The sequence below is a fragment of the Ahaetulla prasina genome, chromosome 3, assembly GCF_028640845.1.
Source record: "Ahaetulla prasina isolate Xishuangbanna chromosome 3, ASM2864084v1, whole genome shotgun sequence".
NCBI lineage: Eukaryota > Metazoa > Chordata > Lepidosauria > Squamata > Colubridae > Ahaetulla > Ahaetulla prasina.
In genome coordinates this window covers 1,817,941-1,843,171 of record NC_080541.1, presented here as the reverse complement: position 1 = coordinate 1,843,171, position 25,231 = coordinate 1,817,941, and the positions used below count along the sequence as shown (strand labels likewise).

General features: G+C 47.5%; 2 protein-coding genes across 4 annotated transcripts in view; both read right to left on the bottom strand.

Annotated features, from left to right (window-relative positions):
- The window catches only part of CPSF1 (cleavage and polyadenylation specific factor 1), a 37,543-nt gene extending 31,255 nt beyond the window's left edge, over positions 1-6,288 (bottom strand). Inside the window, exons 1-5 of one of the 3 annotated variants that reach the window (XM_058176520.1) lie at positions 6,215-6,288; positions 4,285-4,441; positions 3,116-3,143; positions 1,554-1,687; positions 721-801 (exon numbers count right to left, since the gene is read on the bottom strand). In XM_058176520.1, coding sequence (XP_058032503.1) covers positions 721-801; positions 1,554-1,687; positions 3,116-3,143; positions 4,285-4,428 — 387 coding nt within the window. In that variant the 5' untranslated portion in view covers positions 4,429-4,441; positions 6,215-6,288. Of the gene's footprint in view, positions 1-720; positions 802-1,553; positions 1,688-3,115; positions 3,144-4,284; positions 4,442-5,998; positions 6,162-6,214 lie in introns of those variants that run through there. The other 2 variants (XM_058176521.1, XM_058176519.1) reach the window with 2 other exon arrangements.
- A 2,991-nt stretch (positions 6,289-9,279) lies between these two features.
- The window catches only part of SLC39A4 (solute carrier family 39 member 4), a 40,546-nt gene continuing 24,594 nt past the window's right edge, over positions 9,280-25,231 (bottom strand). The window contains exons 3-12 of the mRNA XM_058178181.1: positions 24,407-24,611; positions 21,755-22,305; positions 21,070-21,241; positions 18,745-18,917; positions 17,249-17,413; positions 14,423-14,536; positions 13,351-13,408; positions 12,978-13,130; positions 12,059-12,246; positions 9,280-11,122 (exon numbers count right to left, since the gene is read on the bottom strand). Coding sequence (XP_058034164.1) covers positions 10,994-11,122; positions 12,059-12,246; positions 12,978-13,130; positions 13,351-13,408; positions 14,423-14,536; positions 17,249-17,413; positions 18,745-18,917; positions 21,070-21,241; positions 21,755-22,305; positions 24,407-24,611 — 1,908 coding nt within the window. The 3' untranslated portion in view covers positions 9,280-10,993. The remainder of the gene's footprint in view (positions 11,123-12,058; positions 12,247-12,977; positions 13,131-13,350; positions 13,409-14,422; positions 14,537-17,248; positions 17,414-18,744; positions 18,918-21,069; positions 21,242-21,754; positions 22,306-24,406; positions 24,612-25,231) is intronic.

The following is a 25,231-nucleotide window of genomic DNA, read 5'->3' as shown; positions in this document are numbered from 1 at the left end:
ACAAGCAAGCACTAATTTCTTTATTTATTTATTTAGAATAGAATAGAATAGAATAGAATAATTTTATTGGCCAAGTGTGATTGGACACACAAGGAATTTGTCTTGGTGCATAGTATATGGATAGTCCTCAACTTACGACCACAATTGTGGCCAAAATTAGGGGCCTCTGGTGGCTCAACGGACTAAGTCTGTCTGTTATTAACAGCAGCTGCCTGCAATTACTGCAGGTTCAAGCCCCACCAGGCCCAAGGTTGACTCAGCCTTCCATCCTTTATAAGGTCGGTAAAATGAGGACCCAGATTATTGGGGGCAATAAATTGACTTTGTATATAAATATACAAATGGATGAAGACTATTGCTTAACATAGTGTAAGCCGCCCTGAGTCTTCGGAGAAGGGCGGGGTATAAATGCAAATTTAAAAAAAAATTATGTTGCTAAGTGAGACATTTGTTAAGGGAGCTTTGCCTTATTTTACGACCTTTCTTGCCGCAGTTATTATGTAAATCATTGCAGTTGTTAAGTGAATCCCGTTTCCCCATTGACTTTGCTAGTCAGAAGCTCTCAAAAGGTAATCATGTGACCTCTGGACACTGAGACCGTCATAAATGTGAGTCAGTTCTTGTTGGAGAGGTTCAGCTTCTCCCCCCACAAAGCCTCCTGGGGCCTAACAATTCTAAGCCACGCAGCCTCGCCGTTTGATATCAAATTACAATCCATACCTTCAATTCCGGCTCCTCAAAGTAATGGAGGGAAAGGGTCTTCAGGTCGTGGGTGCCGGAATCGTATTCAACCACCGAGAGCTGGGAGACAGGAAAGAGACAATTAAAGACCCAGGCCCCCCATCTTTCTTTCCATTTCCTTCAAGGTAAGAATTTCAAAAGTCACCACAATTAATGAGATAGATAGATAGATGGATGGATGGATGGATGGATGGATCGATGGATGGATGGATGGATGGATGGATGGATGGATGGATAGATAGATAGATAGATAGATAGATAGATAGATAGATAGATAGATAGATAGATAGATAGATGATAGATAGATAGATGATAGATAGATAGATAGACAGACAGACAGACAGACAGACAGACAGACAGACAGACAGACAGATAGATAGATAGATAGATAGATAGATAGATAGATAGATAGATAGATAGATAGATAGATAGATAGATAATCAAAGTGATTCTTGCCTTCTGTGCAAGGAAAGGACTCAGCCTTCCATCCTTCTGAGATGGGTAAAATGAGGACCCAGATTGTTTGGGGGCAAGAGGCTGACTCTGTAAACCACTTATAGAGAGCAGTAAAAGCCCTGTGAAGCAGTATGTAAGTCTAAGGGCTACTGCTATTCATTTCTGAGCAAGAACTCTTGCGCCCTGGGGCTGATCCCTTCCTCTTCCACAAGGAGCAGCCTCCCAACAGCCTGTTTTTTTCTGTCTTCCCCTCCCCTACACACACACTCTCTCTCTCTCTCTCTCTCTCTCTCTTTCACACACACACACACACACACACACACACACACACACACACACACAGAGCCGCAACTGACCTTGGCGTCCTTGAAGCTGAGCAGGAGAGCATCTCTTTTGGCCCCTGCGAGCTGCACGCTGGCCATGGACATGACGTTCCCGAAGAAGGAGAAGGCGGCCACCAGCTCCAGCTTCTCCCGGTGGCCTCTGCCTTCTGTGCAAGGAAAGGAATTAGAGCCCCACAAGATAACCGGAGGTTTAATATTGCAAGCCACCCACGGTTACCCCTGTGGTATGATGGGAGGCCACTAAATTGGGTCAATAAATCTCAAAGCCAGAATCAGAATCGAGCTGGAAGGGACCTCGGAGGTCTTCTAGTCCAACCCCCTGGTCAAGCAGGAGACCTTGTATCCTTTCAGGCAAAGGGTTGTTCAATCTCTTCTTGAAAACCTCCAGCGATGGAGCTCCCACAACTTCTGTTCTATGGGTTCATTGTCCTCCCTGTCAGGAAGTTTCTCCTTAATTCCAGGTTGCTTCTCTCCTAGATGAGTTTCCACCCATGGCTCCTCCTCCTGCCTTCAGGTACTTTGGAGAACAGCCCGACCCCCTCTTCTTTGCTGCAGCCCCTCAATTATTGGAAGACTGCTATCATGCCTCCCCTTGTCCTCCTTTTCTCTAGATTAGAGTGACCATTTAAATTTACGATGGCAATGAAAAAAGGGACTTTTTTCATTGCCATTTTTCACACTTACAACCGTTGTAGCATCCCCATGATCAAAATTCAGACGCTTGGCAACCGATTCCTATTTATGACGGTTGCATTGTCCCGGGGTCACGTGATCCTCTTTTACGACCTTCTGACGAGCAAAGTCCATGAGGAAGCCAGATTCACTTAACAACCGTGTGAATAACTTAACAACGGTGGTGATTCACTGAACGACCGTGGCAAGAAAGGTCGTAAGCTGGGGCAAAACTCACTTAACGAATGTCTTGCTTAGCAATGAAAATTTGGGGGTCTATTTTGGTCATAAGTCGAGGACTACCTGTAAAGGAAAGTTCTTGACTTAGGCCTGCCTTGACGTCTGGTGCCGAACCCCAAGCTTCCCTCTCTTCCAGTTTAGCTCCAATATCAGGGTGTTAAGAGCACAGAGCTAAAGGCAGGAGAGGACCCAGGGAGGGGAGGGGTGATGAGGACTCTGTCTTCCCCTCTAGCCAGCTGCCCCGACTTGTCTGCTCTGCTCCCCGTGGCTTCAATCCTGAGGTTTCTGATAATGGGTGATGCACACAGCTGCACCCGAGATCCCCTGAAGTGGGATGGCGTTTGCTTTGAAGGGTTCAGGGTCCATACAAGCACTGGCTGCTTGTATGTGGATTCCCCACAGTTCCTCAGTGGCTTCAGCAGGGAGGAGAGCCTCCGAGGTAGCCAAGTGCTCTCAGACCCACAATCCCCCCCCCCACAGCTGGTGCCAAAAGGAAATCCCCAAAGGGCTTTGGAAAGAGCATCCGTCGAGCTGTATGGACACAATCTGAGGAGAAGGAGGGAGAGCTTGGGCAGAAAAATGTCCTTCAGAGCTGCTTCTCCCCCCCAACCCCATTCCCCAGGATTCTCTGCCTGCAGCCCAGGTTCCCCCTCCTCACTCACCTGTGTTCCTGTCACTTTTTGTGGTGCTCTAGAAGAGAAGAGACGCATCATCAGTGCTGCAGACTCATAACCTCAGCCACATCAGCCTCCCGCCTTCCCTCCCCACCACGGCTCAGTCCAGCCCCGTCCTCATTGGGACATTAACTGGTTAGGGAGAAAGCTGGAAATCTCACTGTACAGAGATTCCTCGCTTACCAACTATCTGTTTAGCAAGCATTCCAACTTACGACAGTGCTGAAAAAGGAGATTTACAACTGGTCCTTGAATTTGTGGCTGTTGCAGTGTTCCCCAGCCACGTGATTGTGACCCAGGTGCTGGGCAACTAGCACACTTTAGGACAGTGTCCTGTGGTCCACGTGACCACCATCTGCATGGTCATTGGGGAAGCCAGCAGGAAGTCACAAGTCATGTTAACATCGTGTTTAAAGATCCCCAGCAAATTGTTTAATGACTGCAGTCGGAACTGGTGCACTCAAGTGATGTCACACTTAGCAACCACACTGCTTAACAACAGACTTGCCGGTCCCAATTGCGGTCAGTACAGGTAGTCCTCGACTTACGGCCACAATTGAGCCCAAGCAAGACAGTGGTTAAGTGAGTTTGGCCCCATTTTATGTCCTTTCTTGCTACAGTTCTTAACTGAATTACTGCAGTTGTGAAGTTAGTCACACAGCTGTGAAGTGAATCTGGCTTCCCCCTTTGACTCTGCTTGCCAGAAGGTTGCAAAAGGGGATCATGTGACCCCAGGGCACTGCGACCGTCATAAATACGAGCCAGTTGCCAACATTCAGATTTTGAACATGTGACTGTGAAGATGCTGGAACGGTCATAAAGTATGAAAAACGGTTAGAAGTAACTTTTTTCAGTACTGTTGTAACTTCAAACAGTCACTAAATGAACTCTGTTAGTTGGGAGCTACCTGTGAGGACTCCCTCCAGAGACCAAGGTTCCATAAGGCAGACAAGCTTCCTAGACTAGAGCTTCCCCACCCCAGTCGTATCCCAACACTCATCAACACCACCCAGCTTGGCCACTTCCGTTCCAGGTTCACTGTGTGCTTGAGGACTTCACAACACCATAAAAGGCATTCACACAATGGGGATACACAGAGGCAATGAATCTTCCCTCAACCAACAAGTTAACCCCTATAAGCATGGGATTTGGAGTACCTCAGAGTCATGGTTGAGCCTGTAAACATACAGCTGCGAGGTTCCCGCCACCACCAAGTTGCGCTCAGAGTTAGAGAAGAAGTTGCAGTACATGGAGAATTCCAGCCCGGTGGGAGGGTGGGCTTGCTTGTAAACGGCGTACATCTTGGCCCCCTCCCTAAAGAAAAGAAAACCACAGCTCAGGGAGAGGAAGCTACAGAGGGACGGAGTCTCCATGCATCTGGAAGGTCTCACTTGGGGGAATTTTGGAGACTGGGCCTCTGGTGGCTCAGACTGCTAAGACAGTCTGTTATTAACAGCAGCTGCTTGCAATTACTGCAGGTTCAAGTCCCACCAGGCCCAAGGTTGACTCAGCCTTCCATCCTTTATAAGGTAGGTAAAATGAGGACCCAGATTGTTGGGGGGGCAATAAGTTGACTTTGCATATAATATACAAATGGATGAAGACTATTGCTTGACATAGTGTAAGTCGCCCTGAGTCTTCAGAGAAGGGCGGGATATAAATGCAAATAATAATAATAAAAAAGACAGTGGCGCTTGTTCTGATCACTACCCAGCTGGACTACTGCAATTTCTTCTTCATGGGGCTGCCTTTAATGCCACTTGGATACTGAACTCAGTGCAAAATGTCTATTGACATCCTCAATCATCCAGGTCATGGTTGTCCCAAAGGTGCTTTGTCCAGAGGCAACTGGACTTTCTGGTTTTTCTTTGAAGACGTTTCGCTTTTCCTCCACGAAGCTTCTTCAGCTCTGACTGGAGGGTAGGCAATGGAAGGATTTATACTCCTTGCAGACAGTTGGTCATTGGCATCCTTTTTAGAGACCCTTCAACAAAAAACCAGAAAGTCCAGTTGCCTCTTGAAAAAGCACCTTTGGGACATTAGACTGGATTGTAGAAAAATGTTTTAACCCCGTGTCCCTATGGATTGATCGGACAGCGTCTAACATCCCTAAACTGAAAAGTTACAGAAGGATGGCAGGATTCTATCTCCCGATCAGAAAAAGTCTCTTGGTGTCACCTTTGCGGTTGACTGACTGTGAAAAGGAGGGGTTAACTTTTATCTCTAGTCCTACCAACTTCCCTCTTTCATTTTTTCTTTGTGATATTAAAAGGGCATGTAAGCGAAGGATGGTGTGTGTGTGTGTGTGTGTGTTTGTATGTGTTCCTCTTTGAATACTTGAACATCCCTTTCATCTGAATATTCTGATAAATTGTAATAAAATGATCCTTCCTGTATAGGGTCTCCTGCTTGAGCAGGGGGCTGGACTAGAAGACCTCCAAGGTCCCTTCCCAGCTCTGTTCTATTTCTATTTATTTCTATTCTATAACAACAACAACAGCAGCAGCAGCAACAACGGAGTTGGAAGGGACCTCGGAGGTCTTCTAGTCCAACCCCCTGCCCAGGCAAGGAGACCCTACACCATTTCAGACAAATGGTTATTAAATCTCTTCTTAAAAACTTCCAGTGTTGGAGCCTTTACAACTTCTGGAGGCAAGTCGTTCCACTGGTTAATTGTTCTCCCTGTCAGGAAATTTCTCCTTAGTTCTAAGTTGCTTCTCTCCTTGATTAGTTTCCACCCATTGCTTCTAGTCTGCCTCGGTTTGCATGCCGAACCACCGGCCTAAAAAAAGCCATATCTGGCCTAGTTCACACGTGCTAATCGCGGGTATTTAAACCCGGGTTCATCAATGAATTAATACCCGGGTTTACCCATAGAAGCTCTCTGGGTTCCTTCAGGAACCTTCTTTGCAGAACCCTCGCGAGGGCGCCTCAGAGCATGTACAGAGTGCCTTTTCTTGCCCACAAGCACCAAATCCCGGAGAAACCCGCCTCCGAGGGGAGAAATGTGACCGAAAAGAGGGAGTTCTGTCAGCCCGGCCACGACGGAGCCCTCAGCCCCCCAAAACCACCGGGCGCGGCGCTTACCTCCGAGCCCCTCACCGGCGGGAGCAGCGGGGAAAGCACTCCGGGAGGAAACTGCGCCCGCCGGAACCCTCGGCGCGGCTGCGGAGCAATGAAGAGGCATCGAGATGGGAGGCTAGAGCGGAGCGAGGGGAAGAGGCGTGGCCACGAGCCGGAGGGGAAGAACAGGCGGCAGGGACCAGAGAAGGGATGAGATGAGGCTCCCGCTTTGCTTCGGTTCCTTCCGTCTGATTGGGCAGCGGGAAAGGAGAGCTGTCCAATAGTGATGGCCGATTGCCGCTGTGCTAGGACTTCAACTTCCAAAAGGCCGTGCCGCGCATGTGCAGTGACGCAGAAGGCTAATAGGTTTTAGAACCGAGGTGTCCAAACTTGTCCTCTTCTTGAAGACTGTGGTGGACTCCAACTCCCAGAATTCCCCAGCCAGCAACTTGCTCATATTTATAGCTCATGCTGGCTGGGGAATTCTGGGAATTGAAGTCCACCACAGTCTTCAAATGGTCAAGTTTGGACACCCCTGCTTTGGAGTGAAGGCAGGAAGGCGCCAGGTTGGGAAGCGGGTTCGAGTCTCCTGCCTGAAAAGCAGCACTGGAGCTGGAGCAACTCTATCCATGGGGTTAGTTCGACCCTGAGAAGGACACCCGTCTCCAGAAATGGCTCTCCTTTCATTCCCAAGCTTATTTCTATGTAATAATTGTCACCCCCTAAAGTACTTCTGAGCACGTGCAGAGTGTTTTTGCTTTGGCCCCTGCAAAATTGAGGGCCAGGCGGTTATAGGATGCAGGATGAGACCCTGGGATGTCCGTCCCGGTGTCCTCTTTTCCCCACAAGGCTGCCGAGGGCATCGGGGAAAGCCGCCAACCAGCGGCAGAGCCTCCCTCAAAGGAAGCAGCCACAATTGGGCGACAGGGAGAAGGTACAGAAATGGCAACCACACAAATTTACACAAGGGAAGCTAAAATGCTGCTGTTGAGGGTCCCTGGTGCTCTGTGAGCTTGGTTGTTTTCTTGCAGGTATTTTATTACCCAACTAGGTAACAGCATCAGTGCTAGAGAGGAGAAGGAGGAGGAGGACTGTGGGGTCCTTGGTGCTCTCTGAGCTTGGTGGTTTTCTTGCAGACGTTTCATGACCCAACTAGGGAACATTAGCAGTCCTAGAAGAGGGGGGTTTGGGGGGGGGAGGAGGAGGAAAAAGCTTGCAGATGTTCTTGCAGATGTTTCATTACTTAACTAGGTAACGTCATCAGTGTTAGAAGAGAGGGGGGTTTGTGGCGAGGAGGAAGACAACTGTGGCGTCCATTTTGCTCTCTTAATGATTTTCTTGCAGACGTTTCGTGACCCAGCTGGGCAATATCATCTGCGCTAGAATAGAAGAGGAGGAGGAGGAGGAGCGCTGTGAGGCCCTCGGTGCTCTTTGAGCTTAGTGGTTTTCTTGCAGACGTTTCGTGATCCAGCTAGGTAACGTCATCAGTTCTTCTAGGTAGCTGCAAGAAAACGAGCTCAGAGACCCCCCGAGGACCCCACATGACAGTTCAACAAAGCTTGTATCTGCATCCCCACCCGTTTGTGAGAGGAAGAGGGGCTTCTCAATTTTAGACTCCATCTTTTGAAAATAGCCCACCTTCTCTCAAACGTCTGTCTTGACTGTTTTTCCAGGTTCCTGCCCTGTTCAAACAAAACACGCACTTTTTGGTGTGAAATGCTTAGAATCCATAGGTTTTATTTAACAACGATGAGACATGATGTGGTAAAAGTTACACAAGATGGAAGTCCGAAGCCCACCATCTGTCCAGGACTGCAGCCCTTGCAGTCATTCCACCCCCCCCCACCCACCCCAGTACCAGTGAAGTAGTGTTAAGAGTGCTACAATACTTGTAGTGTGTGTTTTCCTACCACTGAATATCCACAACTGCCCCCCCTCATCCACTCCAAATTGCACTGTGTACTTCTTGACTTACGACCATAATTGAGCCCAACATTCATGTGGTTCGGCAAAACAGTTGGTGAGGTTTGCTCCATTTTATGACCTTCCTTGCCACAGGTGCTAAAAGAATCAGTACAGTTGTGAAGTACATGGTTGTTATGTGAATTTGGTTTCTCCATGGACTTTGCTGTCAGAAGGTCGCAAAAGGGGATCTTGTGTGGCCCAGGATGCTGTGACCCGTCATAAATATGAATCGGTTGCCAATCGTCTGAATTTTGGTCACGTGTCCATGGGGATGCTGCAAACTGTTTTTAAGCGTGAAAAGCGGTCATAAGCTCTGACTTCAAACGGTCACTAAACAAAGGATTGCAAATCGAGAACACTTGGGCGGGTGGGCGGGGGTTGGACTAGATGACCTACAAGGTCCCTTCCAACTCTGTTAATCTGAATCTACCTCTATACCTCTGAACTAGGTTTGTAATCCAGCCTCTCTCTTTAATAGCTGACCCTGGAGATGTTTGTGAGGAAACATTGAGATGGCCAAAACTGTCCATCAGTGCCAACTTCTAGCTTGCTCTCTCGATGCCAACTAGCTGGTGGTATATTGGACATGGGCTGCAACAACCCTAGGAGCAGGGGTGAAATGTAAAATTTGTGACTACCGGTTCTGTGGGCTTGGGAGGGTAATGTGACTGGATGGGCGTGGCCAACTTTTTTACTTTTAAAAGCATTTTTTCTACAACCTCTTCGGCCAAAGAGGTTGTAAAAAAATGCTTTTAAAAGGCTCCGTTGACAATCCCAGCTGAATTGCCTGATCATCAGAGGCTTTTCTTTTCTTTTAAAAGCATTTTTTTTTGCCTTTAAAAGAAAAGAAAAGCCTCTGACGATCAGGCAACTCAACTGGGATCGTCAGAGCCTTTTAAAAACATTTTTTCTACAACCTCTTCGACCGAAGAGATTGTAGAAAAAAATGCTTTTAAAAGGCTCCTCTGGCGATCCCAGCTGAGCCGTGCGATCATCAGAGGCTTTTTTTTTTTACTTTTAAAAGCATTTTTTTCGGCCGAAAAAAAATATTTTCAAAAGTAAAAAAACCAACAATACCTCTGATGATCACGCAGCTCAGATGGGCATGGGGGGGGCAGGGATTTTTGCTATTGATTCTCCGAACCATCCGCTGCCATCGCTACTGGATTGGGCGATCCGCTCGGAACCTGGAGCATTTCACCCCTGCCTAGGAGGCACTAAAGTGGAGGTAGCTCTTGTAAGAGTGCAATCTGTCCTTACTCCTGCTGGCTGAGTCTTTTTATACTTGGAGGTGCAAGGCTGATTTTACTGTAGCTACCTCTCAGCTGTGTGCGTGTGTGTGGTGTATAATTTACACCGCTGGCACTACTGCACAAAAGAGTCATATATTGGTCTTCACCAGCTAAATCTCCAGAGGGATTTTTTTTTTTTAATAAACTTCTTCAGTTGTGCAAAGGATGAGCAAATCTACGCAGAACATAGAATCGTAGGGTTGGAAGGAGATCTTCCAGTCCAACCCCTTGCCCAAGGCAGGAGTTCTTAGATCATTTGAGACAGGTGGCTGTCCAGTCTCTTCTTAAAAATCTCCAGCGTTGGAGCAGCCACAACTTCTGAAGGCAACTTCTGTTCCACTGATTGTTCTCACTAATAGGAAGTTTCTCCTTAATTCTAATTCTAATAATTTCTCCTTGGTTAGTTTCCATCTGTTGCTGCTGATGTTTCGGAGAATAGGTTGACCCTTTCCACATATTGGGACACTGCTATCGTGTCACCCCTAGTCCATCTCTTTATTTAGTTTAAACATACTTATTTCTCTGGGTATATTATATTATACCCAGTACGTATAAGCAGGTTTTTATTTATAGGAAAGTTATTCACTTTCCTTGTATAATTCTCTTTGCAATACCAAAACATTCCATTGCAAATACGATGCATTCAAATTATCTGGCTGATGTTTCTTCCACATTTTATGCCTCTGGATGAATTGAAAAGAAAGGGCTCGTTTTCAGTTCTCCACCGACATTTGGCGAAAAGCTGCACCGGAATGGGGGGTTCTGAAGGAAAAGCAGAATTTGAAGGAGTGCAGTTTGGCCCAAATTCCGGTGTCTTTTAAGTATCACGGAAGGGGTGTTTATGTGTGTAAATCTGTAAAAAAACGGACTCTGCACCTTCAGAAAAATGGTGGGGGGAGAAGGAGGACTGGGGGGGTCCTTGCTCCACTCTGAGCTTGGTAGTTTTCTTGCAGACATTTCATGACCCAGCTAGAGAACATCATCCGTGCCAGAAGGGATTGGGGTTTGCAGAGAGGAGGAGGAGGAGGAGGAGGAGGATAAGTGTATGTATGAATAAGAATAAGGATTTAATAAATACAATAAATAGAAGGTGAAGGCAGGATAAACAGCCTTCTAAGGGTTGCTGGTGCAAAAATTGAAACTGGCTAGGAGGAAATGACCCAATGCCCACTGATTCAGGCAGCCAGATGGAGAAAATTTGAACCCTGGGCTGAGCTTTCATTTTTGTCTGCTGTAGTGGACGGGTCTTCAGGTGGCCGTGGCTTCCTTCTTTTCGGACAGTAGGACTCTGCCAGGTGAACCCTGAGAGCCAACTGAGGAAATTTTGGCAATGTGTAGAAAAGGTGAGATGGACAGCGGAGCCTCAGGTGAAGCCCGGCAGGCGTCCCTGGATGCTTCCCCTGACATCTTGGCCCTGGGTCTGGGTTTGCCCCCCAAACGCCGCACCCCCTTTCGTGTCCCTGATTTGGCCGTGCCTGCCGGGGAGGTGGGGTGGCGGGAGGGGGAGGCGAGGGGTGCCTGGTGCTGCTCCGCAGGATCGTTGCAGTTAAATGGCGATATTGTCCTCGAAGAGGGAGAGCAGCAGAAGGATGGCCCAGCCAGCCAGGAGACCCAGGTTTTGCAAGGCGAAAAGTAGCCAGGGGCGTTTGTCCTTCGCGTTCATCAGGGCTGGAAGCTGGAGGGAGAGCAGAGTAAGAGGCAACCGTGGTCATACGTGGTTAGAGGTAGTCCTCAACGTACAACCGTTCCTTTAGTGACAGTTCAAAGTTACAACAGCACTGACAAATATGGACTTCGGGCTAATCACTAGGAGACGGTGAGTTCTAGTCCCATGTTAGACATGAAAGGCGACTTGGTGACTTTGGGCCAATCACCAGGAGATGATGAGTTCTAGTCCTGCCTTAGGCATGAAAGCCCTCTGGGTGATTTTGGGCCAATCACCAGGAGACGGTGAGTTCTAGTCCTGCCTTAGGCCTGAAAGCCCTCTGGGTGATTTCGGGCCAATCACCAGGAGACGGTGAGTTCTAGTCCCATGTTAGACATGAAAGGCGACTTGGTGACTTTGGGCCAATCACCAGGGGATGGTGAGTTCTAGTCCCGTCTTACACATAAAAGCTAGTTGGATGACTTTGGGCCAATCACCAGGAGACGGTGAGTTCTAGTTCTGCCTTAGGCATGAAAGCCGGCTGGGTGACTTTGGGCCAATCCTTTTCAGTCTGACCCACCTCACAGGGTTGTTGTGGGGGGGAAAGAAAGAGAAGGCTGTAGTAGGCATGTTCGCTGCTTTGAGTTATTTATAAATAATAATAAAGGTGGAATATAAAGAAATACTTTCCTCTCCCCTGCTCTTCCAGTGCAGACTGGAGGATCCTTGCCTCTTTCGTACATTCTTTCATTGCTACTGTTTATGAGGGTTAAGGAATAACCTTCAGAGAATCCTCCAAATTGGCGTTCTAGTCATCCTGATTCATGCCTTTTCCACCCTTTTGGATGCCAACTTCCATAACTCCCAGCCTTGGCCATTGCGGGCTTTCCAGCCCAGTTCCTCCGCAGAGCCGGAGGCGGGGCAAGGCTGGCCCAGGGACCCTGGTCTGGAGGAGGTGCCGCTTACCATATCGCACAAGGCCACGTAGAGGAAGAGGCCCGTGGCCACCGTGAAGATCCACGCCTCGAACTCCTCCCCGGTGCTGACCGACAGGGCGATGTAGAGGCCGACGAAGGCTGTGAGGGCGCTCACGAAGTTGAGCAGCAGAGCCCGCTTGACGCTGAGGCCGGCGTGGAGCAGAGCCGCGAAGTCTCCTGCGGGCGGGAGTGGGGGCAGAAAGGGGAGCCGTGAGAAAAGGGGCAAGGCTTGGCCCTGGCTGATGGTTGCACACTGTCCTTGGAATTCAGGACACTGATAATGTTACTTAGCTGGGTGGTGAAATGTCTGCAAGGGAAGAGCCAGGCTCACAGGGAAGGACGGGAGCGAGGGAGGAAGGCGGATGCGGGCAAAGAAGAAAGGGAGAGAAAAAGGGAGAGGGCAGGAGGAAGGAAGGGAAGAAATTGTGGATGAAGAATGGGAGGGGAGGGGAGGAAGAGAAGGAGAGAGAAAGGGGAAGGAGGGAGAGGAAGGGAATGTGGATGGAAGGAAAGGGGAGGAGAGGGAAGGGAAGTATGGAGAAGGGAGGGACGGAAGGAGGAAGGAAGGAAAGGAGGAAATTGTGGGTGAAGGAAGGAGGAGGAAGGAAGTATGGAGAAGGAGGGACGGAAAGAGGAAGGAAGGAGGGAGAAAGAGAAAGGATGGAAGGAAAGGGGAGGAGAGGGAAGGGAAGTATGGAGAAGGGAGAGACGGAAGGAGGAAGGAAGGAAAGGAGGAAATTGTGGGTGAAGGAGGGAAGGGAAGGAGGGAGAAAGAGAAAAGAAGGAAGGAAATTGTGGATGGGGAAGGGGACGGATGGATGACGTTACAGGTGCCCTCCAGCCCCAGGGTGGGGGAGGGGTGCCATCACCCACCCACCCGCCAACCTCTGACCCCTCTTGCAGCCCACCTAGCTCGTGGGGCAGTTCGTGGCAGAGGACCGCCAGGGAAGTGGCCAGCCCGGTCTTCCAGGAGGAGGAGAAGGCCGCTCCCATGGCCAGGCCGTCAGCGAAGTTGTGGATGGCGTCCCCAATGGTGATCATGTAGGGCAGCATGCGGAGTTCTGTGGGGCGAGAAGGGAAGGAGGGGGGTTGCAATGTGTGGGGCAGGCTCGGCTTGGGGATGGGAAAGTGGCGGTGGGGAGGGGGGCTGGTATATGAAGGCTGGAGGTTTGGTCCCAGGGAGTTGTTCTTTAATCTGGGGGTCTCGGTGCCCAGCATCTCGGGGGGGGGGGGTTTAAGGCTGGAGACCAGCCTTGGGGGGGTTCCAGGACTTCTCCTCACCCCGACTGAGTTCCGTCTTCGGCACCTTCCGGCCAAAATCCGTTTCTTCCACCGACACCTGAAGGAAACATGGCAGGAATTCCCTTCAGAAACTTTAAGAAAAGGTGAGTCCACCATTGCCTCGGACAACTGCTAGGCCACTCTCCTGCCCCAGCCCCTGGCGGGTCCTCCTCCTCCTCCTCTCCGCAAACCCCACTTCCTTTTAGCACTGATGCTGTTACCTAGTTGGGTGATGAAACATCTGCAAGAAAACAACCAAGCTCAGAGAGTGTTGTGTCTCGTCCGATCTCACCACCACAGCCGGGGCCTTCTTATCTGCTTCCGAACGCTGAAGAATGTCCTAGCATGCCTCCCGGTCCCAGCCCTGGCTCCATGCCCAGACAGGCTGAAGAGGAGGAAGCACCTCCCGGCCCCAGCCCTGGCTCCATGCCCAGGCAAACGGAGCAACTAGACCCCTCCCCCTCCCCCACAGCATGTGAGCCTGAGGAAGGTTTATTACCAACAGCTGCCGACTGGAGTGACCCTCGCTTCAGAAGAATTGATAGGCGGAGGCAACAGAAGGAAGGGAGGGGCAGGCCTGGATAAGTGCTGAGTCATGGAGCCACACCCCATGGCCTATATAAAGGACCGGCTTTCTGGCATTCTCTGAGTCAGGCAAAGTCGAACTTATCTTGCTGAAGTCACTTTCTGGTCTCCTGCCTGCCTTGAGAACTTTGCTAGGACTTTGGCAGAGCTGCAGAGGCACGCCTGATTCGGATTTCCCTGACCCGGCCGTCAGCGGAGGAGTGGGACACGACAGAGAGCACCAAGGACCCCACAATCCTCCTCTTCCTCTTCCTGCTCTTCTTCCTCCTCCTCCTCCTCCTCTTCCTCCTGCTCTTCTTTCCCCTCCTCCTCCTCTTCCTCCTCTCCACACACCCCACTCCTTCTAGCACTGATGATGTTATCTAGTTGGGTCATGAAACGTCTGCATGAAAACAGTCAACGGAGAGCAACCACAGTTCTTTTCTTCCTCCTCCTCCTCCTCCCTACCCCCTCTTGAAAGTCGAAGGGCTCGGATATGGAGATTTACCAGGTCAGCATTTGAAGCTCCTTTCTCTTGTTTTCTCCTCTTCATCTCATCCTGGTACAGCTGCAGGGACAGTCCGTGGTCACACTGGTGGCCCTGGCTGGATTCAGAGGGCTCCTAGGAAGAGAAGGCGAGCGGGGAGGGAGAGAAAATGTCCATTTCGCATCACCAAAGTGCCCATTTCACTTACAGAAAGTCCTCGACTTACAACCACAAACGTGCCCCAAATTTCTGTCGCTAAAGACGACAATTATTAAGTGATAATTTTACGACCTTTCTTGCCACAGTTGTTAAGCAAATCACTGCACTTGTTAAGTCAGTAACACCGTCATTAAGTGAATCTGGCTTCCCCAGGGACTTTGCTCGTCGGACGTTTGCAAAAGGGGATCACGTGACCCTGGGACACTGCGACCGTCATTAATACAAACCAGTTGCCAAGCGGCTGAATTTTGATCACATGACCCTGGGGATGCTGCAGTGGTCATGTGTGGAAAATGGTCCTAAGTCATTTTCTTCAGTGCCCTTTTAACTTCCGACTGTCACTGAACGAATAGTTCTAGCGGTAAATCAAGAACTGCCTGTACGTAAAAATAGTGGCATCCTCATTTTGTGTGCATTTCTTAATTTAAAACATTGAGTGGGGGGGGTGGGCTTGACTCTTTGTGTGTGTTTTGATGTACCATTGGGGGCGATTGAAGGTGACAGACAGAGAGGAGAGTTTTAGTAATTGGATTATTAGACTCAAATTGCCAATATGGTCTAAAAATTGGCAGCTCCAAATTTCAACCAGCAAATGCTCAGTCTTACATATAGGAAAAAAGAACCCAAAAACTAAGTACATACTAGATGGACATTACCTTACAGACGACCCCCATCCTGTTAAAGACCTCGGAGTTTTAATGTCAAATGATCTAAGTGCCAAAGCCCACTGCAACTACATAGCAAAAAAAGCTCTAAGAGTTGTAAACCTAATCTTGCGTAGCTTCTTTTCCAAAAACGCCACACTACTAACCAGAGCATATAAAACATTTGCTAGACCAATTCTAGAATAGGGCTCGCCTGTTTGGAACCCTCACCACATCTCTGACATCAATACAATTGAACGTGTCCAGAAATATTTTACAAGAAGAGTTCTCCATTCCTCTGAAAACAATAAAATACCCTATCCCACCAGACTCGAAATCCTAGGCTTAGAAAACTTGGAACTCCGTCACCTTCGACAAGACCTAAGCTTAACTCACAGAATCATCTATTGTAATGTCCTTCCTGTTAAAGACTACTTCAGCTTTAATTGCAATAATACTAGAGCAACTAATAGATTTAAACTTAATGTCAACCGCTTTAATCTAGATTGCAGAAAATATGACTTCTGTAACAGAATCATCAGTGCTTGGAATACTTTACCTGACTCTGTGGTCTCTTCCCATAATCCTAAAAGCTTTATCCAAAAACTTTCTACTATTGACCTCACCCCATTCCTAAGAGGACCATAAGGGGCGTGCATAAGCGCACAAATGTGCCTACCGTTCCTGTCCTATTGTTTTTCTTTTCTTCTTTCTATATATATGCTTATACCTCCTTATATTTACTCATATATGTTTATATACTATATAATCTTTTGTATGATTCCTACATATATTGTTGTGACAAAATAAAATAAAAAAATAAATAAATATTTGGAGGACCACCAGATGGCAGCAGAGGGGCTCAGAGGACTTCAGGTAATCCTCTATTTAGGACCACCATTGAGACCCTATGCCAGAAGTATCTAAACTTGGGAAATTTAAGACTTCTGGCGCTCAACTCCCAGAATTGCTGGGGAATGGTGATTGGGGAATTCTGGGAGTTGAAGTCCACAAGTCTTGCCCTATATATCATTTCAGACAAATGGCTGTCCTATCTCTTCTTGGAAACCTCTAGTGATGGAGCGACCCACTACTTCCAGTGGCAAGCTGTTCCACTGGTTAATTGTCCTCACTGTCAGTAAATTTCAGGTTGCTTCTCTCCTTGATGAGTTTCCATCCGTTGCTTCTCCTGCCTTTGGGTATTTTGGAATTACAGAATAACAAACAAAATAACGGTGGGCCTGGTAGGCCCATTTTTTTGCTCTCTCCAGTCTCCAGAGCTTCTCTAGGAGCCTGGGGAGGGCAAAAACGGCCTTCCCCACCCTGGAGGCCCTCCAGAGACCAGAAACAGCCTGTTTTCCTACTTCAGGTGGCCCAGAAGGCCCAAAAATCAGTTGGCCGGCATGCGCATGTGCACTGGAACTGAGCTCGCATGCCCATTGATATGACTCTGTGTGCCACCTGTGGCACGCGTGCCATAGGTTTCCCATCACGACCCGACACCATTCTGGAGAAATGGCTGTCCAATCTCTTCTCGAAGACCTCCACTGATGAAGCACCCACAACTTCTAGAGCAAAGCCGTTCCACTGATTAATTGTTCTCACTGTCAGGAAACTCCTCCGTAATTCTAGGTTGGAGGTCTCCTTGATAGGTTTTCTTGTCCACCCCTCACCCCCAATTCCGTTGCCATGGGATGGGAAACTCGGGACAAGCAGCAATGGGTGGAAACTGATCAAAGATCAAAGAAAGAAGCAACTTAGAACTAAGGAGAAATTTCCTGACAGTGAGAACAATTAATAAGTGGAACGACTTGCCTGCAGAAGTTGTGAATGCTCCAACACTGGAAATTTTTAAGAAAATGTTGGATAACCATCTGACTGAGATGGTGTAGGGTTTCCTGCCTGGGCAGGGGGTTGGACTAGAAGGCCTCCAAGGTCCCTTCCAACTCTGTTGTTATATTATATTATATTATAGCTGACTCACCTCCTCGTGCGAATGTCCCAGGAGGGTGAAGAATTTCTCCAGGAGGAAAAAGAGGTAGAGACCCCCAAGGACAGCCAGCAGCTTCCAGAGTTTGTCATTGGCCTCGGGCCCATGGTGGAGGTGCGCATCGCCCTCACTGTGGGAGTGAGAATGGAGGCCCAAGAACTGAAACGAGAGCAGGGGTCCGGGTGTGATTGCAACCCAGAGCAGAAGGAGAGAGGTCTTTCAGAGCAGTCGTACAGCCTGAGAAGGTCGGGTTTGGTAGAGCTACTAATTACACTTCCATTACATTTCTGCAGGGCCCAAATGCAGATGGTCCTTGAGAAACTACTGCAATGGAGCCATGAGAGGTGGGATCTGGACGAGCTACTAGTTACACTTCCATTACGTTTCTGCCCTGCTGTTGTGACCCAGGTTCCTGGACCCGGACTCCTGGACTCGGATGATTCAGAAAGTGAGGGAGAAGACCTGGCCAGCCCTGCTTCTCTTGAGCCCTTTCCCTCCCTGGCACCCACTCAAAGGGAGGAGGAGGGGCCGGCAAAGCCTGATTCCATGGAGCCTCCTTCTGATTTGGCAACGCCCCAAGAACAGTTTTGGAGTGATGCAAGACTACGCAGGCATGACCGGCGTGCGCAGCAGCGGAAGAGTTGGGATAAAGCCAAGTCATAATTGTCATGCAGTGACATCTGCAGAGACTATAAATAGGAGGCGGGACTTCCTGGTTTTTTGTCTTGGACAAAGCAATGAATTTGCGCAGGCAAACTGTATCAACGGAGGGAAGAATATATTTGTGAGTAATTCTGGCCTTATCTGTAATTTCCTTGTTATCTCCAGAAACTTGGCAGGCCTGTGGGTAGACGTAGCCAGGACATTTATATATATGTAAATAAATCAGAAAAGGAGGCCTCTGACTGACTCTTTGCTGGGAGTATTGGGGGAAGGGAAACAGAACACCTGCGTAGGGCAAGGTAGTCCTTGAAAAACAACCGGAAGGGAGCCTGCTCATTATGGTCACATGGCGTGGCCTCCGTTAAGCGAGAAACATCCAGAGATCTCCAAAAGGTAAGGCTTCAGTGGATGACGGGCGTACGTGGAGGAGGGATTCTGGGAGTTGAAGTCCTCCAGGCTTAAAGTTGCCAAGGTTGGAGACCCCTGGGTTAGGGTATGCTGGGATCATCATAAATATGAATCAGCTGCCCAGCATTCAGATGTAAATCACGTGACCATGGGGGAATGCGGCAACGGTCGTAAGTGTGAAACAGGGTCATAAGTCACTTTTTTTCAGTGCTCGAACGGTCACCAAGCAAACGGTTGTAAGTCGAGGAGTACCTGTGCCCCTTTTCATTCTCATGCCCACAGTTCCCACCTTCGGATGGAAGGAACCAACCGGGCTGCAGAACCCCACCTAACCCAGCACCTCAGGGGGTGCCCAACCTGTGACCTTCCCCCAAACCTTCGGGACCCCTTTTCAAGTCTCCTACCCCACCGGCACGGACCTTCGGGATGAGGTGCAGCAGGGCGTCGCCGGTGAGCGATCCGACGGCCAGGCTGACAAAAGTTTGGATGACGTACTGGTAGGCACTGATGCAAGCGGTGCAGAGCAGAACCACGATGCCGAAAAGGGCGCAGACGCAGACCAGCAACGTGGCCAGGGAGCCATAGATGTACTCTGGAAAAGAGGGAGGGGAGGGAGGAATAACCCAAGAAAAGCAGAATAGGCTAGGCTACACTGGAACAGAACAGAATGGAACAGAACGGAACAGAACGGAACAGAGAAAACAGAGCAGAATACAATATGGAAAACAGAACAGAACAGAAAATATACACAGAACTGAAAAATGAGAACTACACCATTGGACGAGGAAGCGATAAGGAAAATTCTGGATTGTGCTGAGGATGGATAAATTAACAAAGAAAAGGAAGATATGGAATATTATATAGCAGGGGTAGTCAACCCTTTTATACCTACCGCCCACTTTTGTATCTCTGTTAGTAGTAAAATTTTCTAACCGCCCACCGGTTCCACAGTAATGCGCCGTGTATCGTCGTCTGAGCATGCCTCTCGCGCATCATGGATTGGGTTTGGGGGGGGGGGGCGCCGGCTACCAGTTCTGCTTGTCTGTTACAGCTGGATGGTGTGAGGGGAGATGCGCGAGTTAGTCTGGGACGAGGCTCTTTTGTTTGCGGTCGCACTATAGCGCCATTTAGTTTCACTTACATAGAAGTAAGTTTACTTACGTGAACTAAACTTATGTGTGGGCGATTCAAATAGTATATTTTCCGAAATTTAAATTGTCACGGGGAATTTTATGAAAACCTAATGAAAATGTTTTTAAATAATGCTATGAAATTTTTTTTTAAAAAGTCAATTAAATTAAAAAAATGGAAAGTGCTTCAGTATCGGACAAAACCCCTACTGCCCACCATGAAAGCTGGAACGCCCACTAGTGGGCGGTAGGGAGCAGGTTGACTACCATTGTTATATAGTATCGAATAAATTGTATAATTGGATAGAAATTAGAAATGGTAAATGACGAAAAAGGGGGAAAGGTCACAAAAAAGAGGTAGTGCATGAAAGAAAATGTATTGTTATAATGACAGGTATGATGGAATATATATATATAAAAATAAGGGATAATGGGACAGAAAGAAAAGTATAATAGTTTTGATTTTATATTGGGGTTTTATTAATATTTTAAATTTTAAATTCATTTTTAACTATCAGCCGTTTAGTAATTGCTATATTTTAATTTCTTTTAATTGTATATATCTTGTATTTTATTTCTGGCTGTACACCGCCCTGAGTCCTTCGGGAGAAGGGCGGTATAAAAATTTAATAAAATAAAATAAATAAATAAAATAAATAAATAATGAAAGAAAACGAGAGGGGAAAATGTAAATAATAGAGGATTACCGATACGAAGCTGATGTAAAGAAGTAGTATATGTTTTATGTTAGTGTTTGTTATGTCTTGTTATTTTTTAAAAAATAAAAAGTATTTAAATTTTAAAAAAAGAATATGGAAAACAGAATCTAAAAAACAGAATAGACCCTAGAATATAGAAAACATAACATAATAGGATATAGAAAACAACAGAACAGAATAGAATATGGAAAACAGAACAGGATACGATATAGATAACAGGACACAATATCGAAAACAGAATGTAACAAAACAGAACAGAATAAGTGAAAACAGAACAGAAAAGACTAAAATATAGCGTTATCTGGCCAAGTGTGGTAGCCACACAAGAAAATTGTCTCCGGTACAGGAGATGCACTCGGTGCACTTACAAAACACGTTATTCAAGGTTGTGTGTGTGTGTTTGTGTGTATGTGCATGACCAAAGAGTTTACCCCCGTGCAAGAACGGGTCAGTGGCCGTTCCGAGGAGATGTCCTCCTCCTACGTGCCTACGTTCCACGAGGCCCTGGGTGGCTTGAGAGGTTCCTAGTGGGACCAGCATCCTAGTCACCTCCACATTGCTTCAAACTTTAGAGGTTCAAACCCCAGAAACGACCAGTCGCGACTGGGGTGTAGAAGCTCAGTAGAATAACAGAAGGGAGATTCTCCATGGGAGACCTTCAAGGCGGTGGTTTGATTCTGGCAGGAACCATTTTCCTGATGGCTTTAGAGCAAGGGTGGTCAACCTTGGCCACTTGAAGACCTGTGGACTTCAACTCCCAGAATTCCCCAGCCAGCATGCGCTGGCTGGGGAATTCTGGGAGTTGAAGTCCACAAGTCTTCAAGTGGCCAAGGTTGACCACACTCCGTGTTTAGAGAGGGCTGGGGCAAATGGGGTCTCCTAGGGACGGACTCACTCTCAGCCGTGGTGAGGCGCCCTTCTTCTGGAACCTTCCGCGGGGCCGTGCAGGCCTTGCTGAGCTGCTGCTGCACCAGAGCTGGGCTGAGGCGGGTGAAATCTGGGCGGCTGATTCCGATGGCATCATCGATCTCATAAATCTTGAAGATATCAGTGGGGCTGAGACAGACCTGGAAAGAAAGAAAGAAAGAAAGAAAGAAAGAAAGAAAGAAAGAAAGAAAGAAAGAAAGAAAGAAAGATCCTTGAGGGACCGGCACTTGGCTTGGGGGGCCGAAGTGACCCGCCATCCTTAATAGTGGGGTAACAAAGGTGCTTTTTTTCAAGAAGCAACTGGACTTTCTGGGGGTTTTTTTTGAAGACATTTCGCTTCTCATCCAAGAAGCTTCTTCAGCTCTGACTGAATGGCAGAGAAGGGAAGGATTTATATTCCTTAAATACATCTGGTCATTTGCATCCTTTTAGGGGGTCCTTAAGGCCACTTGGAGGTTTATCTCTGTCCTCAGGGTCACCTGAGTGGTGCAAAGGGCTACGATATCATCAATCTCTAGTCTACAACGCTTTCAGCAGCTCCAAGAAGGCTCCACATCCATTTGCACTACTCAGGTGACCCTGAGGACGCAGATAAACCTCCAGGTGGGCTCACCTGTACGCCTCTGGCAGTGTTAAAGAAGGACATGTCTCACCGTGTCCCAGATGTTCTGGTGGACGTCTCGTTCTTCCAAGTCTGCAAGACTTCGTTTTGAGCGGACCGGAGAACTTTCACTTCTGTTTCCATGGGGCTCCATGTGGTGATGGCCTGTTCCGTTGCCATGGTGATGGCCTGTTCCGTTGCCATGGTGATGGCCTGTTTCGTTGCCATGGTGATGGTCTGAGTGATCTTTGTGATCTTCATGATCATGGCCACCGTGTGTGGCATTTTCATGATCATGGTCATCATGCGTGTGTCCGTCATGTACGTGGTCACTGTGGTCATGGCCATCATGCGTGTGTCCATCATGTACATGGTCACCATGGTCATGGCCATCATGTGTGTGTCCATCGTGTACGTGGTTGCCGTGGTCATGGCCATCATGTGTGTCTCCATCGTGTACGTGGTCGCCGTGGTCATGGCCATCATGTGTGTCTCCATCGTGTACGTGGTCGCCGTGGTCATGGCCATCATGGTCATGGCCATGGTCATGGCCATCTTTTCTCCCAGGACCGACCTCCAACTTTACCATTAATTTGGTCAACCCTGTTGTAAATCCAGAAAGGTCAGAGGTCATTGTACATTCTTCCCATCCTACCTGTCCTTCTATACTCATCATCTCAATTTGGGGTCCTCTAAATCTGTTGGCTACAAAGCAACCCTGCAAAATCTGAAGTAGCCTGACCCAAAGAATTATGGGAGTTGAGTCCATCTAGGAGGACAGTCCTAACCTCTTTATTTAGATGCCCTCAAAGGTGACGTACAATCCCATCAAACAATCGCCTCGTATGAGCTGGATTTGTGTCTCCTGAACCTTTGGCCACGTTGACTAGGAAGTGTTGAAGGCCAGAAGAACTCAAGGCCACCCTGTTGGAGAAGTCTGTTTTAGCTCTTCTACCACAGTCACGATGGAAAACAGGGTGTCCAACCTTGGCACCTTTAAGACCAGTGGACTTCAGCTCCTAACATGGTCGCCTGGGGAATTCTGAGAGTTGAAGCCCACAAGTCTTCACGTTGTCAAGATTGGCATGGCTGATATAGATGGAGGGCTGTGTGCGTGTCCCAGGCCTATTGTTATTTATATCTCGGCTTTGTCCCCCAAGTATAGATGGTGTCATGAAATAGTCAAATAAATAGAAGGTTAGTAGAAGATCATTTTTGTAGCTGAGGGTTGAACTGTGGAGTTCTTGAGGCTCTGAAGAGAAGAGGAGGAGGAGGAGGAGGAGGAGGAGGAGGAGGAGGAGGAGGAGGAGGAGGAGGAGGAGGAGGAGGAGGAGGAGGAGGAGGAGGACTGTGAGGTCCTTGTTACTCTCTGAGTTTGGTTGTTTTCTTGCAGACCTTCACGGTAGCAATATCAGTGTTGATAGATAGGTCAATTCAACCCTGAGCTACAAATATTGTCTTCTGTCAGAAGAGAAGACTGCTCTGAAGAGTTGCAGATCATGATGGTAACTCTACTACATCTTTAAATAGCCAGTAGTGAGGACGACAGGGGTGTCTCCACCCTTTCCAAAGATACCAAATTCTGGGCAAAATCTCCTAACGTTGCAAGTTATATCTTCAAGCCAAATTTCCTAAGCCAAGGATCCTGAGCAGGCACCAGTCAATCAGAATAGAGCTAGAAGGGACCTTGGAGGTCTTCTAGTCCAACCCCGTGCTCAAGCAGGAGACCCTAGACCATTTCAGACAAGCGGCTAGCCAGGCTCTTCTTAAAAACCTCCAGTGATAGAGCACCCACAACTTCTGGTGGCAAGTTGTTCCACTGGTTAATTGTTCTCACTGTCAGGAAATTTCTCCTCCTTTCGAAGTTGCTTCTCTCCTGGATGAGTTTCCATCCGTTGCTTCTTGTCCTGCCTTCTTTGGTGCTTTGGAGAATAAGTTGACTCCCCCCCTCTCTTCTTTATGGCAGCCCCTCAAATACCAGAAGACTGCTATCATGTCCGTCCATCCCCCAATCCTTCTTTTCTCTAGACTGGCCAAACCCAAATCCTGCAACCGTTCAAATAAAATAAAATAAAATAAAATAAAATAAAATAAAATAAAATAAAATAAAACAATAAAATAAAATAAAATAAAATACAATACAATAAAATCAAATCAAATCAAATCAAATCAAATCAAATCAAATCAAATAATAATAAAATCAAATAAAATAAAAAAATAAAAAATAAAATAAAATAAATAAAATAAATAAAATAATAAAATAAAATAAAATAAAATAAAAAATAAATAAAAAAAAATAAAATAAAATAAAATAAAAATCAAATCAAATCAAATCAATAAAAATAAAAAATAAAATAAAATAAAATAAAATAAAATAAAATAAAATAATAAAAATAAAATAAAATAAAATAAAATAAAATAAAATAAAATAAAATAAAATAAAATAAAATAAAAATCAAATCAAATCAAATCAATAAAATAATAAAATAAAATAAAATAAAATAAAATAAAATAATAAAATAAAATAAAATAAAATAAAATAAAATAAAATAAAATAAAATAAAATAAAATAAAATAAGGAGATCGTAGGGAATTGGTGTCTCTTAAGACAGGCGTTCACAAATCCTTGGGCACTCTCTCTCACTCTCTCTCTCTCTTCCTCTAATTCCCACCCAGGTGTGCAAGCCACAGCTTGGAGACTTACCTGCCAGAGTGAGGTTCTGAGTCCCATTGCTGTAGTGTTGGAAAATGTAGTCCAAAAAGTAGTGTTCGTGGGGCAGCGCATGGAAGCAGCCCCCACGTAAGATGTGGTAGGAGAGGAAGGCCAAAACCTTCCAGGCTGGGTTCAATGCCACGTGGTGGGTAACGGATGTGCTGCTCTTAAGGACCTGGTCGATTTCTGCACAGGGCTGGTGAGCGGAGGAGAGCAGGTTAGAAATTGAGGCTGGTCTTCCCGCTTTTTCTGCCAAGCCATGATTTTTTTTTCCAGCTATAGATGAAGACTAATAAATTCAATTCATGAACTAATGGTTGAGAGTGCTAGGTACGTCTAGCCTGGGTGTTGGCAACCTGCGGCCCCAGAGCTGCATGCAACTCTTTGACCCCTCTCCTGCTCAGCGGGCAGCCTGGGCTGGGCAGGGGGATGCTGGGTTGGGCTGGGCTGGGCTGGGTGATTCCTGGGCTACACAGAGGGATGGGCAGGCTGGGCAGCGGGTTGGCCGAAATGGGCAGGGGGGTGGTCTTCTCTTCTTGCATCCAGTGGCGGGCAGCTGCTCCTCCGCATTCCCCTCCTTCCTGAGCCAACACGAAGGGGACCGCGGCTGGTGCTGAGCTGCCCGCGAAGGACACAGCGCACTGGCGGCAGTGGGTGGGTGGGTGAGGGATTCGTGATCCAGGCGCTGGATGGGTCTCCCGCTTGGCCGCGAGACAGAGATGAGAGATGAGAGAGAGAGAAAAGGGGAGAAAAAGAGAAGCCCCAAGCGGAGGTTGTGGGGCCAAGAGGGTCGCCTCTCTCGAGAGTCTAGGATTT